The 15,953-nt window shown below is 35.9% G+C and overlaps 2 protein-coding genes across 2 annotated transcripts; one reads left to right on the top strand and one right to left on the bottom strand.

The window, feature by feature from the left end:
• The first annotated feature begins 6,043 nt into the window (after positions 1 to 6,043).
• On the top strand, positions 6,044 to 12,116 carry LOC127632941 (iron-sulfur cluster assembly scaffold protein IscU-like). The gene is made up of 5 exons (XM_052111789.1): positions 6,044 to 6,815; positions 7,007 to 7,120; positions 9,815 to 9,925; positions 10,073 to 10,151; positions 10,324 to 12,116. Exons 1-5 carry the CDS (start codon positions 6,711 to 6,713, stop codon positions 10,413 to 10,415), a joined length of 501 nt encoding a protein of 166 aa, XP_051967749.1. The 5' UTR covers positions 6,044 to 6,710; the 3' UTR covers positions 10,416 to 12,116.
• A 136-nt stretch (positions 12,117 to 12,252) lies between these two features.
• Positions 12,253 to 15,530, bottom strand: LOC127632931 (transmembrane protein 119-like). Its single transcript, XM_052111779.1, has 2 exons — positions 15,392 to 15,530; positions 12,253 to 13,444 (listed from the first exon to the last, which is right to left on the bottom strand). Exon 2 carries the CDS (start codon positions 13,427 to 13,429, stop codon positions 12,548 to 12,550), a length of 882 nt encoding a protein of 293 aa, XP_051967739.1. The 5' UTR covers positions 13,430 to 13,444; positions 15,392 to 15,530; the 3' UTR covers positions 12,253 to 12,547.
• Positions 15,531 to 15,953: the final 423 nt, after the last annotated feature.

The raw sequence follows: 15,953 nt of genomic DNA, 5'->3' as shown, positions 1-15,953 counted from the left end.
AAATCCAAAGTGGGTCCAGGGGGGAGTGTGGACTGGTGCAGTCATTAATGGAGTGCATCCTAGAACAAAATAGGTTTTTATATATTTTGATGCAATCACTTAGAAAAATTAAAAACTTTACACAGAGTTACCATTTTTTTAAAAGTGTTAGAGTTTCCACAAGAACACTCATAATCTCTTTTAATTCAGCCAAAATTTGTTGATTGACTCCACTGGCATTCCTTGTTGATGTTGTTGCCTCCCTGCTTGATTCCTAGAATTGTAAAACATTTGTTAGTACAGTTTGTATGTAGTCATTAAAGGTTATTAGTTCAGGCAAAAATTAAAACTTGCTGAAAATGTACTCAACATCAGACCATCCAAGATGTAGATCAGTTTGTTTCATCATTGTAACAGATTTGGAGAAATTTAGCATTACATAATTTACTCACCAATGGATCCTCTGCAGTGAATGGGTGCTGTGAAAATACGAGTCTTGTGAGAACTTTAATAGTAGCTTTAATAAGAATCAATGTATAATTTATACAGTGAAGTCTATGTAGTGTTTTATTTTTTATATTTGTTCATTTAATTTCTTTCTGGTATGTTACCGTTAAATACATCTACTGTTGCTGGGAAAAAAAGCAATGTTTATTTCATTTGTATATTATGTTGTGTATGTAATGTGTATCTTTGTTCTTATTTTTTAATAACAAAGAAAATAATGACAAAGATTTGTAACTTTACCACTTGGAATAAATGTCTGTCATTCTTTTTAATTGTATATTTAATTGAAAAAGAATCGTGATAAAATTGTGGATATTTCATGCCCAATATAGCCCACCCCTTAGGTTAATATAAAAAAAGGGTGCGACCAAATTGTAAATCGGTGAGGCCAACCGAGACAATTAGTCACACCAGTGCGACTAGTGGGAATGTGTCTAGAGCCCTGATATATGGAACTTTGTTGAAATAATCTTACTTTTTCTAGACTATACTGCTGCAGAAAGGATCTGGCTCTTATCGTTTTGACTTTCTTTGCAGAAACCTGTTTACTGACTGACTGTAAATAAAAGAGAATTATTTAATTACAAATATAACCTTCAAATTAGGAAGACTGTTCCAAAATTTTGGTGATAAATCGGAAAATGATTTACCGGCAGCAGTCGATTTTGATATTTAATAAACAAGGAGTTAATATCGTGTTAGATATTAGACAAAATGGGGTTAGGGTTACCATAAACCGCATCATCCTAACTTACCTCATATTCCTCACTGCTTTCTGATTCAGAAAGTATTCTGCTATATTTCTGGCGCTGCCCTCTCCCTAATTCTTCATTCGCTTCAGGTCGGGATCTTTTGATGGACTGATTTTTCTCAATAGAATGAAGCTGCTTAAGCATGGCAGATCTAGTTCCTGAAATGATAAATAATAATTATCACAACATGCATTAATTTTATCACAGTAATGCACAGACATATTACAAAAACATACTTACCAACGTTTACATTTTTTGCAGGGCTGGATTCTTCTTTGTACTGTACATCACATACACCACCAATTTCACACCGTCCATTAATTATTTTTTCCATTGGAAGCACATCCCATGTTGGGGGATCTTCAATCCATTGGATCAACATAAACTTAATTTTCTAAATAGGATTTAAAAATATATATATATATATATTTTCTTTGTGATCAATATTCTGTCAATCATATGCTAGTGCTGTGTGGGCAAAACAAAGAGCGTTTATCCTAATATTATATGCTTTGATGTTTAATGTAAAAAGACATTAATGTTTTTATAGGTGTATTAATCTTGGGGTTAAGGTTTTGTTGGATACGGACCTCATTCATGTAGTTGCGTGCCTGTATGATTCTCGTACATTATGACAGCCTGTTGCTTGCTTTCTCTTGGAGAGTTATGCTCAAGCGCAAAGATCACAAGTTGTTTCTCGTTTATATTGCGAGGTTTACAGTAGATTTAGAACAGATAAGGGGCATTTTCCTCCAAAATAATGTTTAAAACGGTTACTAAGCAACAGAAACTTATGTCCGAGGCATAACCGACAGCCACTGATGACAAAGTCCATTGTGATGTTAACTACAAAAATAACGTTTAAAAAATGATTTTTAAAAAATGGTTTCTACTTATGGTGTATTTCTACTACAAAGTTTCTACTTATGGTGTAAGCAGTTGACAAAAGTAAGACCGTTAAACATGATCTAATTATATATATCGAAAATCAGATGCTAACGTTACTGACCACACAAGTCTTAAAATGTTAAGAAAAAAACATTTTACGCAGGTTTACACATAAATATTTCTAGATTGTGTCAAATGTTAATATAAAGAAACTTTTAAATATGTTACTTACAATTGTTTGTCACAGTTCGTCTTCCAGAAAGTTGTATGATATCGTCCCCTCCGACCGTTGCGCTGCAGTGAGCAAGGATGCGCATGCGTTACTTACAATTGTTTGTCACAGTTCGTCTTCCAGAAAGTTGTATGATATCGTCCCCTCCGACCGTTGCGCTGCAGTGAGCAAGGATGCGCATGCGCAATTGATTGTTCATGCCTATAGAGTTGTGGGCGGTTTTCTTTATATACAAATTATTTTCCGTTCAGTTTTATTATGTTGACTCTCTAACGCCAAGATTTTGTATTATAAGTATTATTATTTACATATGCAGTACGTTATACATATTTAATTTTTCCACAACAGTGACCACAAATGATTCCTCTTAACAAGAAGATATCCCTACATTGAAATGAATGCAAAACAACGAGGCCCTTACAAAAGGTACCCTATTTTTACAGCTTGAAGCTGAGTATAAATAAGAATTTCAATTCAATACATTTGAAATAATTAACAGCAAGTGCTGTGGAAGACCTTTTAAAGCTCTTAAATGTCTTTCTCCCGAGTAGCAACATATTGCCAGAGTCTCTCCACCTCTTCCGAAAAATATTCCATGATCCATCTGAGTCTCTAAATGTTCACCTTTTCTGCAAAATTTGCTGAACATATCTTTCAAAGAACAACATGCATTGTCCAGAGTGTAATGAGATAAATGACCCACAAAAGAATATTGCAGAAGGCAATTTTTATATAAGTCTCTCTATCGAGAAGGGACATCCTACAAAAAGATGATGTGCATTTCAATCTGATGAATATGGAACAAATGATGTGAGAAAGGGTGAAATGTATCAAACACTTCCTAATTTCACAGCTAATGACATATCACTACTTTGGAACTGTGATGGCATTCCAATGTTTAAATCTTCACCTTTCTCATTGTGGCCCATCAGATGTGTAATAAATGAACTCCAACCAAATGTTCGTTTCAAAAACATAATACTCGCAGGTGTCTGGTTTGGGCGTGGTAAACCTGACATGTCCACCTACCTTAAGCAATTTGTGGATGACATTCTAAAAATCAATTCACAAGGTCTGGAATGGAGGCACCGACATACAAAAACAACTGTGGTGTCTAAAGTTTTCCCTATCATATGCTCATGTGATGCAGTAGCCCGATGTGTGCTTCAAGGTATACATCGGTTCAATGGTGCATATGGATGTGGACATTGCTTAAATGAAGGGAAAACAGTGCCAAAGGGAAGAGGATATGTCAGAGTCTATCCACATACTGAGGCACAGAAAAGAACCCATGACCATGTCATTGAATGTGGGCAGTGGGCCATTGAGAATGATGTTGTCCATGTGTTTGGGGTGAAGACAGTATCACCATTAGTCCTCCTGAATCCCTCCACTGGTTTTGACATTGTGAACAGCTTTCCAATTGACTACATGCACTGTGTTCTCTTGGGAGTGATAAAGCAATTCATGGACTTGTGGTTCAGTAGCAAATACCATGACAGCCCATGGTACATTGGGACATCACATAAGCTTGTTGATCAAAGGCTGCTTACCATCAAACCTCCATCTGATATACAGTCAGGTCCATAAATATTGGAACATCGACACAATTCTAATCTTTTTGGCTCTATACACCACCACAATGGATTTGAAATGAAACGAACAAGATGTGCTTTAACTGCAGACTTTCAGCTTTAATTTGATTCAGATAAACAGATTCCAAATGCAAATAGCACACTTGAAATGAACTCTGGACCTTTTATCTGCTCCTTGTAAATGGGATAATGAGGGAATAACACACACCTGGCCATGGAACAGCTGAGCAGCCAATTGTCCCATTACTTTTGGTCCCTTAAAAAGTGGGAGGCACATATACAAACTGTTGTAATTCCTACACCGTTCACCTGATTTGGATGTAAATACCCTCAAATTAAAGCTGAAAGTCTGCAGTTAAAGCACATCTTGTTCGTTTCATTTCAAATACATTGTGGTGGTGTATAGAGCCAAAAAGATTACAATTGTGTCGATGTCCCAATATTTATGGCCCTGACTGTACCAAGAATACCATGGACTGTGAAAGTTGCGCAAAGGTGGAAGGCTGCAGAATGCAGAAGCTGGCTATTATTCTACAGTGGTCCTGTTCTGTACAAGATTCTTCCAACAAAATTTTTGAAACATTGGCTACTTCTGGTCACTGCAATTGCAATTTGCAATTTGCTTTCTGAAAGACACTGTCACAGAAAATGACTTGGCAGCAGCAACATCCAAGATCACAAAGTTTGTGGAGGAGATACCAAAGACATATGGCTTGTGCCAAATGTCCTTCAATGTCCATCAACTCACACATTTGCCCTTCTCTGTCAAGATGTATGGACCTCTTTGGTGTACATCTGCATTTTCTTTTGAGGGTCACAACCAGAAACTGAAGAGGTTGTGTCATGGAACAAATTATATTCCATCTCAAATTGCACGCCAATTCAACATACTTCAGTCAATTCCCCAACTACTTAAACGAACAACAACTAGTGCTGATGTCTCAAATAGGGTGGGCAAACTTGTCAATGACTGGCTAGGTGTTTATCCTCTTGTTGCTAAGGTACAAAAGCTAGAAGGTCTTGTTTTGTTGGGAAGTTCTCGACAAAAATTGTTAGATCACAGAGATAAGTTCTTAATGCTCCCAGTCTGTGATCTATCTGAAAATGATGAGTACTCTGCAGAGATATATGACAGAGCAATTGTGAATGGACAACTGTTAAAGATAGAGAAATATGGAAAGGAGTACAAACACAACAGTTTTACTGTTCAGCTAAATAATGGTTGCATTGGAAAGACTGAGTCAATTGTAAATATCATACATGACCACAAAAACGATCCACTCATTCAAGTTCAGCTTTTACAAACCACACATGCTGGTTTTGTTTCTGAAGGATCTCCTTCCCATATAAAAGAAGTGGTGCCAACTCCATCACTTACAATTGTAAAACCATGCTCTGTTCTTAAAAAAAGCATGCTATATTGCATTACAACCAAACAGCATAGAGCTTGACTGATGTATAGGCCTAGCATAGAGCTCAGCTAATGGCTGAATATTTTTATAATAACTGAGCTGCATGGTGTTCCTAGTGTAAATAATTCCTTTTATTGTGTCGACTATATAACATTCTATCTAAAGTATTTATAAATTGTATTTATATTCTTTTATTTATGAATCTATCTATAATTTATATAATTTCTGATTTGAAATGATTAAAATGATCTTGCTGTATAAATGTTTATAATATTTAATTGTAATTACCTGGAAAAATAGCACAACATACAGAAATACAGATATAGAATTTAAAAAGATATAGCCTACTACAGGACAAACTGAAATTTCATGAAAATAAATCTGTTTGAAGGATTCTAAGAATCCAATAAGATCCTACAAGAGTCCAATAAGATACTACAGGATAAACTGAAATTCCAATAGGATTTTTTGACGTCGACGTTTGCAAAAGGACGAACGGAAATGACGTTTGAAATCCATTGAATTATATTTCTGAGTCTGTGCTGCCATCTACTGGAAAATGTATAACTTGTCATCATGGGTTGGGTGAAGTCGAAATTCCCACTTTTGTACTGCCATCTAGTGGAGACACGGCGGTACTGCGCGCGTGCACGCTAAGAGGGTAGGCTTCAGCCAGGCAGTTGGAATTAGCACAACACCTGTTATTTAAGGAATCTAGAAATCCGACTGGATGCTTTATTAAGGTTCGAAAAAGAGGACATGTCCGTGAAAAGCGGGTGTATGGTCATCATAGGTTCCATTTAAAAATCTTCCGATTTATGGTATTTTTTTCTACATTAACGAGTGCCGCCTTCTACAACAACAACTCTGTCTCAACCTCATTCACATACACTCACTGCATGAGGTATTAACCTCGTAAAGATGATTAATAGTAATAAAAAAACAAAACAACGGGCTATGTTTAATCTTTGTATCTTCCAAAATGACGGAGATCATTTGGAATTATCTGTCAATGTTTTGTGACAGAAAATTTGTTTAATGCAACCTCTGATTAGCCTACATCTGTTTTGACTCGAAATGTCTCAGCTGCTTTTGTGAGGGCTTATTGTTTGTGACATTCATTTTCAAGTAGTTTTTAAGCCACGTGTAGTTGTTATAACAACAACTAAGCGGAAGTGTGGAGCATCCGAGAGGAAATCTCTCGCCCATGGAGAAATCAGGAAAAAAAGTGTATATATTGCTTTTTTGTTTCCCCTCTCGCGATGTTTGTTAAAATCTACGAGACTGTACAGCATATTAAATCCGCTATCTGAATTTCAAGTACGTCATTAGTGCTGCTGATATCATGGCGGCTGTGGTGTCGAAGAAATGCGCGCCTCGTCTAATTCTCATTAACAGAACACTTTGCGTCCCGATGCTGCAGATACTACAGAGCGGCTATCATAAAAAGGTAAGACAATGTGTACAGTCTGTGTCGTAGCAATCACGCTTTCGCGTCGATGTATATATATTGTGGTTTGCTGTGTAACTGACATCCTAAAATTGGCATTGTTGCTCAACTTTCACCACTAACGTGGTATCGCTCGCATGAGCTCACCGTCACATTATTACGTTTTGTATAACAACATTTTAATTTTATAGGTGGTGGACCACTATGAGAACCCAAGAAATGTGGGGTCTATGGATAAAAATGCCAAAAATGTGGGCACAGGTTTGGTTGGTGCCCCTGCATGTGGAGATGTGATGAAACTGCAGGTAAAACAGATTGGGTTATTTAACAGACCAATTTGATTCCACCGTTGCACCCTTTGGCAATTAAAACACCACCATTGTGCCTAATAATAGTCAGAGACAAAATTAATCACAATTGTAAATTTGAATAACAATGTGTTTATGAAATGAAAATTCACTTAGCCACATTAATGGATCTTCACAAAGGTTATCAAAAACGGAAGTAATTAAGTTTTACTCTTAAACAGTTCTCCTTAAAAAGTGTTGGGCATTTGCTTTTTATTATAGTCATGAGATGAAAGATGGTTACGATCTTGCTTTAACGGCTGCTATCTGTAATGCCTGTAATGTGAAATTTTGACAACAAACATTGACCTGGTATCATCTACAGTGGACACCACAGTTTGGGACCATTGCTCTAGCCTTAGAATGACATTTTAGAAAGATGCATTAAAACTAGGGCTGCACAATTAATCGAAATAAAATGGAAACCGCGATATGACCTTGTGCGATTATTAAATAGCAAAGGGCAGCGATTTAATTAAATAAATAGTCTGCTCCCTTCAAAAAATATTTGCGCTGCTCAGTCCAGTCTATATTAAATTAGCGCAATTGTTACAGTGTTTTCAGAGCGGTTCTGTGCTCAAACTCCCTCTCATGCTTCGAGTAACAGTTCAGTTCATACAAAATGGGGTATAATTCAAACATCTTTATTAAATGATTGCTGAGCAAACAGCATTAACAGTAACACCTTTAGAGTCCAGAAACATCTCTTCATACTTCTGTCATTTGTTTACCTCAGGAGAGAGCGTGTCGCCCTTATTACACTCCCCGCAGAAACAAGTGAAAGCGGAACTAATATTACCAACATCCAACAAAATGAAAAGGAACATGCATATAATAAATCTATATAAATTATTTAGTTACTATAATATAGTTCATTGCTAAATTAAATGTAATAAAATAATGAATAAAAATAATTAAATTAAATGGTGACCAAAACATTTTCACTTTAAATTTAATTACACCAATGGGTTATCAGTATATAACTTCAGTTTGACATTAAGCCTCATTCTTATATACAGTAAAGAATAATTTGTATAAGCCAACTAGTTAAGGCCTAGAATAAAGAGTAACATTTATATTTTGTGTGTACTGAATTATTGACTGACAGCAAAAACTAGGCAACAACTATGGTTTTACTGACAGGGAAATGCAGTTAACCGTGACATTGAGCAGAAAGCTTACATATAACCAGTTTAGACAGAGCTGCTGATAAAAAGTTAAGTGATCAGCATTGATTGATGAGATGAAAAGAAAATTGGAGATTGGTATCAGATGTTAAAATCCTGATTGGAGCATCCCTAATATTCAAGTTGATTGGGTTTCAAAAACTAATGATGATGATGATGATGAGACCCTATCACAAAATGGACAAAAAAGGTTACATGGTGGATGGTAACATTTGAATATGAAGAAGACTTTGTTTCATTGTTTATACATTTATTTGTTTGTGGTTGAACTGAAAAAAGGTCTCAGTTTGGTTCTTTTTAAGAGGGCAAAAAGTGTGAAAACCCGAGTAGCCTTTTTGCAGTTGAATATGTGGAAAACATTACCATCATAATCGCAGTTCAAATCGCAATATTTTTCAAAATAATCACAATTTGACTTTGTCCAAATCGTGCAGCCCTAATTAAAACACAAGAAATCAAATTGAATATTAATTGCAAAAAAAAAACCCAAAAAAACATGTTTGAACATGAATTAATTGGCCCAGGCTCCAGTTTCTTTTGAAAAGCTTGTTACTAGAAAGTGAATATTCATTAATTTACTCTTCATGTTGCTCTAAACCTTCTAACATGTTATGCGTTTCATGGAAGGAAAGGCATACAGGTTGGGAACAACATAAGGGTTGACATAATTTTCAGTTTTGGTGGACTATCCATGTAACCTTAATCAATAACTGTACTGTATTGCAAATTATAATTTAGCAGAGGTTTCTAATTCCATGTGAATTTATTGTCTGGGGTTCAGTCACAATGTTGATTAGGGAACTCTATAATTTTCAACTTCTTTAGAGATTAAACCAGCAAACTTTGTTTTATCAGCCTGAATCTTTAACTGAATAGTTCACGCTAAAATGAAAATCATCATTTACTCACCCTCATTTACATTTATGCATTTGGCAGACGCTTTTATCAAAAGCTAGTGGTTAACTCGATGTTTTCAGAAGCGATGGGTGAGAAATGGATCAATATTGTAATACATTTTTACTTTAAATTCTCCTCCATGCTCTGAAAATCTCTATAACTTTCACATTCATCTTGTGTATGCCCCCTACTGGGCAGGGAGAAGAATTTATTGCAAAAATGGACCTTAATATTGATCTGTCTCGTCATATCACTTCAAAGATATGGATTTAGCCACTGGAGTCTTATGGATTGCTTTTACATTCTTTTAGAAGCATCAAAATGTTGGCACCAATTCACTTACATTGTATGGACTTAGTCCAACATAGTCCTCTAATTAATCTTCATTTGTGGGCTGCAGAAGAAATAAAGTCATACACATCTGGGATGGCATGAAGGTGAGTAAATGATGAGAGAATTTAAATTTTTGGGTGAGCTATTCTTTTAAACACGAAGCAACAGTTTCACACCTTACACAGTGGTCATACATTTTATGATCTGAAGTGTAGCTATTGTTTTTACCCCCTAGATTGAGGTGAATGAGGCTGGGAAGATTGTGGATGCCAAATTCAAAACGTTTGGCTGTGGCTCTGCTATTGCTTCCAGTTCTTTAGCCACTGAATGGGTAAAAGGCAAATCTGTAAGTGCAAATTCTCACAGTTGTTACTTTTTTTAATTACTTTTGATTAAATGTTTTCTTTTCCTGATCTGTAATGTGACCGTTTGTTCTCATAAATAATAGTTTAAAATTATTTTTGCAAACTTTTAATTTGCTTGCCTTTTACAGATTGATGAGGCCCTTAAGATAAAAAACACAGAGATTGCTAAGGAGCTTAGCCTTCCACCTGTCAAACTGCACTGCTCAAGTAAGATTTCTGTTGATTAAACACCATATGTTTACATGCCTCTTAATTCATCTGTGCTTGTGTGTTTATTTGCTGTTAAGATTGAAATCACAATTACATGTATATAAATAATACATCACATTTTAAGGTGTTACTTTTCGGTAACTGACCTTGTTCTCTTTGTGATTTGCAGTGTTGGCAGAGGATGCCATCAAAGCAGCTTTGGCAGACTACTGTCTGAAACGGAAAGCTGAAGAGGATAAGAATTTGGTGGCCAATAACTAGGGGTGTAAATTTTCACCATGCATTTATACCAAAGTTCTCCAACCCCTGCACTGTAGCCCGTCTTTTAAACGCACAATTTGACTGTTACAGCCTAAGCCTTATTTGTTTTGATATTTTTAAAGAATCTGCTTTAAGTGTTATTGTTTGAGAAGTGGTCATTAAAAGAGTGTTTGGGATGGTTTTATGTGCTTATGAATGCATGCACAAATTTCTTTAAATCATGTCCGTGAATTAGTTCCTTATCCTTCGTAGAGTCTGAAGGTGGGAAAATGAACTTCATTTGGGGTATATGCTGCTGTACTTTCAAACTTCAATATATCAAAAGAAAGCACTTGTAAACCTGTTTCACATGGGCATTGATTAATACTGCACACTCTCAAAATCAATAAATATAAAGGGTATTTCAATAAAGAGAAAGACAACTTGCATTTTACATTTAGAGTGAAAACCTTATTTTTCAGTATAATTTTAGCATAGCATTTATATGCTCATTCCCTTGAAGATGTGATTTAGAAACTTTCTGGCTAAAACATTAGTTTATTGCATGAACGCAGAGACCGAATTAGTTCAGGAAAAGACAAGGACCTGCTGCACAACTGGATGAAAAACAAGCATTGATGGTGATGTTTTGCCACTATGTCTGTGGTCTAAAATTAGAACAGAATTATCTGTATGCCTTGTAGTTTGTTTTTCATCTCATACATTTAAAGCTAGTGCAAAATGCTGTTAACTTTTACATGTAAACCTCTTGAATGATTAAAAGAGGTTTGTTTCATTAAATTAACTAAGGCATTGAAAAATGACCTAAATCAACAGGTAACCACAAGAGATAAAGCTTGAAGCAGAAGTTGCACTTGGCAAAACAAATTTGCCACAAATCTAGACTGAAAATGTTGTAAAAACGTATCCTGGCATTCAGATTTTTCAGAAATCTGGTGAAATCTCATGAGTCATTTGTTCACTTAAAGCTAATGTGCAGAATTTTCATTATATTCGTATACATTTATAAAAGGTAAATGAAAATGTTGAGACTAACTGATCATAGACTAAACTGTTTGAAATGAGGTAGGGACATAAGACTTGGTGGCCTTCAGCAGCTGAAGATGTATAATACCACTCAACCTTGAATGGAAATATTTGGAGTCAGTATGTAAACAACAACCTGACTCACAGAGAAGCTTATCGCCTTAATTGGAGTAGTAAGTTTGCTTTTCTTATGTTTTTTGTGTGTGTGCGCAAACTTAGCTATAGTTTGGGAACAAATATGTCTCCGGAAGTGAGCTAAATCGGACAAAATCTCCCTTTGAGGACATTCTGGGACATCCTTATTTGGGAAAAGAATCCATTCAGATTTTGTTTTCTAAAAATGCAAGAAGTTTTCTTCGAGGGGTTAGAGTTAGTCTGGCATTATAGCAATTATAATTAGCTTTATAGAAAAATTTCTATGGTATGTCCCCATTTACAGGGGTTTGGGTTAGTTTTTTTTTTCTTTCTAAAAATTTAAAGAAATATATTTTATGGGTAGCATTGGGGTTTGGATAAAGGGTCATTTATATTTATCTATTTAGTGGTATTTATAAGTGGGTTTATTTAAAAAAAAAAAAAACTATGGTAGCGTATATGTCTTCATCTAGATAGTGTGTGTGTGTGTGTTTACTATCCTTACATGGAGAGTAAAACCTGAAATCACCTACCATGTGTGGACCATAGGAAAATGGCTCAATGAGCATGGGATAGAGAATATAATTAACTCCGTATAAAAACAACAGAAGTGATTGGAAAGTTCCCACCCTGATTGAAAAACAATATTAAACGAAATAGCATTTTAACCCAAAACTTAAAATGCTATTTTTATATTACAGTCTTGCCTAATAGGCATCCGTTCATACAACGAAAAACAGATTACAACATTTACATGTGGTATATCATACAACAGACATAAACAATAGCAAATATATTTCTTTCTTTCTCTTTTTTTTTTTTTAAATCAGACAACTATAATGAAACACAAATGGTCCATATTAGCAACTATGGCAGATTTCCATTCTTTGTTGTTACAATGTGTACAAGAAATAAACTTAAATCCGTGTTTATGTCTAAATATTTCCTTTGAAGCTTCGAAAATGTCCACACTAAAATGCTGTTTTCTCTTCACTGATAAATGGTAAGCCTGAAGTATCAAATTCCAGTTTGTTCATGTCGTCTTGGATCTCAGAATTCTCTGGCCCTGATGGATGTTTGCTCTCATTAGGGGGGCCAGAGTCAGAAGGGTCAGTCTTTTCCATATCACAAATTTGGATACTGTCCTGGGACCAGCTGGGGCTGCTCTTTTCCACAGAATGTTCAACAACGGACTGATTTGTAGTCTTGTCCTCTTGAAAGCCAAAGCTCTCCTCTTGACTCTTCTCAGACTGAGGGTTTTCCTTGTCATCTGTTTTTTTGTCTTCCACCTTTTCATTCTTCTCCCTCCAAGAAGTCTTGACTGGAGTGCGTAGATGTTTGGTAGCCAACATGATGTCCTTTTGGAGCTGCTTAGCTGAATTCAGCGGCTCCTCGCTGGAGCTTGTGTTTGTTTTCTCTGGAACTTCATTAAAGAACCTCTCTCCTCCAGTCTTGTCTCTCTCATCCACGTACATCTTGGAGGGGAATGCGCAAGGATAGTAGGTGCTGACTTTTCGTCTGTGACTCAAGATAGCAGCCGAACAGATGATGGTGAAGACGAGCAGAAGTAATGTGGTAATGACAATTATGAGGAGGAGGTTCTCTTGTAATATGTCCACCATCTGATTGAAGAAGGGTTTGGTATGTTTTTCTCCATCGATGGAGGTGGATATAACAGATTCATTGAGGAAGGAGGCAATGCTGGGTGTGGGGATCAGGTCTGTGCTCCCAGTCTCCCAATGCCCACTGCTTTCTAAAGAGTCATTGAAAATGACAGGGGTGGCATAAGTGGTGCTAATGTTTATCAGAATGATTGACAGGCCAATGAGGCAGCAGAGAGCTAAATGGTCCATCCTGTGATTGAATACCTAATGTGGATAAAAAAGTTGTTAAAAAAAAACTATATGTATAGAATTCAGTAATTCAGGAAATGTGTTTTGTATATGCAATCAAGCAAGCCAGTTTCAGGATTGGAGGTCATAAAAGGTCAGTTTCTGGATGAATAGTACTTGGGACATTAGCCAGCTACCTTCATGTAAGATGCCCAGTGCCTTAACCAATTACAATCTTGCAGGTTGTAAAGTTTAGGTAACTCCTCTTTACCTTATTGTATCCACTAAATACTTTTCCAGATTGGACTCACTAATTTAACATTTAACTAGATAGGTAAACCAAGTTGTCAGTTTGATGTTGGCTTGACAAACCCTAGTCTGAAAGTTCAAACTTTAAAAGCTTGAAGTTTGAAGGTTTAATAGGTCCTAAATCAGACAGATAGACAGACAGACAGACAATAGATAGATAGAGGGATGGTATTTGTTTATATTCTATTCAGCATTAAGAATCTCTATGATCATCGGGAACATTCATTCTCTTCCTGTGATGCAAGCAGAACTCAAAGGGCCACATGGAAACCCCATTCGATTTCAAGCCTACATTTTTTACTTCTCAGCTACTGCAGCCAAACATCAGTTCCTTGTAGACTCATTCCTGAGGTTCCCTGAGGACTGAAGTTTCTGTGACTATAACATCAAAATCATGAGTGGTATGTACATCTAATACAGGCTATACACATTCCCCTTATTTTTGTGGTACCAAAAAGAGATAGGTTTACCCAAAATAGAAAATTCTCTCATAAATTACTCATCCTCATGCCATCCCAGATGTGTATAACTTTCGTTCTTCTGCAGATTTTTAGAAGAATATCTCCACTCTGTAGGTCATTGCAATGCAAGTGAATTGTGGCCAGAACTTTGAAAGTCCAAAAAATATATCAAGGCAGCATAAAAATAATCCACATGACTCCAGTGGTATATGACTTCAGAAGCATTATAATAGGTGAGGGTAAGAAACAGATCAATATTTAATAAAAAATGTTTGTGTAAATTCTCTTCCCTGCTCAGTAGGTGGTGATATGCATGAAGAATGTGAATCACCAAAAACACAAGGAGAAGAATGTGCAAGTGAAAGTGGAAATTGATAGTAAAAAAGGACTTAAATATTGATCTGTTTCTTACCCACACCTATCATATCTCTTATGAAGACATAGATTTAACCACTGGAGTAATATGGATTACATTTATGCTGCTTTGTAAAGGATGAGAGAATTTTCATCTTTGAATGAACTATCACTTTAAGCACAGTAAAAAGTGAGATATTTCCTAAATTTGACAAAAAGTATAGGAACATATTACTTTTTTGAAGGACAAAATGAATAGTGTGAATATGTTTTTACAAAAGACAGTTGGCAAACTTATATTAGGCATATAAAATAAACCTTTAAATTATTATTTAAATTATACATTTAAATTAGAACTTGTGATTCATTTCTTTAAACATATCTTTCCGTTCTGTAAACAGAGGTATCTGCTACATATCTGCTCTATGCCATCTGTGCTCAAGCTGACGACCATAATCATCACTGGGCAAGTGGTTCACAATGGAAATAGTATCAAGCTAATATGGCGCCTCACTCCCTCACACACACACACACACACACACACACACACACACACACACCATTAATAGCACTGTACTCGGCAAACTAACATCCTTTTATGTAAATCTCTGTTGCTTTAAAGCATTTAATGGTCAACTTGTTAAAATTGTCCCTTCTGGAATTATTATTTGTTACAGAACCTTTGGAATTTGTTTTAAACAGAACCTTTGTTAGTTAATCTGTTGCATCTTAACAAGAACCTTTTAAAGCTGTGCATTCCTTAAAGGTAAGTCATCAGTCTATCATTACATGGGCACAAACTATGTTTTTACAATAGAAAACAGGCAAAAGAAGTGCAGAAATCTGAATTCATACTTACTTTCACAAGGGTAGAATGTCTAAAACATGCCTTGCCTGCAGGATAAATAATGACCTAACAGTGAAGCCAAATTCTCTGTCCTCTCCTCTCTCAAGCTGGATGTTCTGCTGTTACAGACTGCACGATGAAGAACAGTTGGATTGGTGAACGGGGGCAACTACTCTTATTCTCCCCTCCTCCTTCCTCTACTCCTTTTGCTTTTCCCCAGAAAGACCATTTCCAGACACACTGTTCTCGTTAAGCTTCAGGAATGGCTGCTCCTGTCTTTTGTGTTTGTTTCAACTATTACATTGAGGGAGACTCTAAATAGTACTCTCCAGATTCCAGTTTCCCTTATGTCTAACATCCAAAATCTTCCTATGAAACAACTGTCTGCCAGAAAAGTCAACAGCATTTTTCTAAACATTCATTCAGTTGGGGAAAAATTGGGCCATTGTTAAATGTGTAGCTGATGCATAATGTGTCTATAAAGTTTTTACTTCATTCATTTGTCCTGCAGTGTGTCAAATTAATTTTTAAAAGAAGCCTACAAATATTCCATATAGTCTCTACTGTATATTGT

The sequence above is a fragment of the Xyrauchen texanus genome, chromosome 3 (genome assembly GCF_025860055.1).
Source record: "Xyrauchen texanus isolate HMW12.3.18 chromosome 3, RBS_HiC_50CHRs, whole genome shotgun sequence".
NCBI classification, from domain to species: Eukaryota; Metazoa; Chordata; class Actinopteri; order Cypriniformes; family Catostomidae; genus Xyrauchen; species Xyrauchen texanus.
The sequence above is the reverse complement of the archived record's forward strand: the minus strand, read 5'-3'. Positions and strand labels throughout refer to the sequence as shown.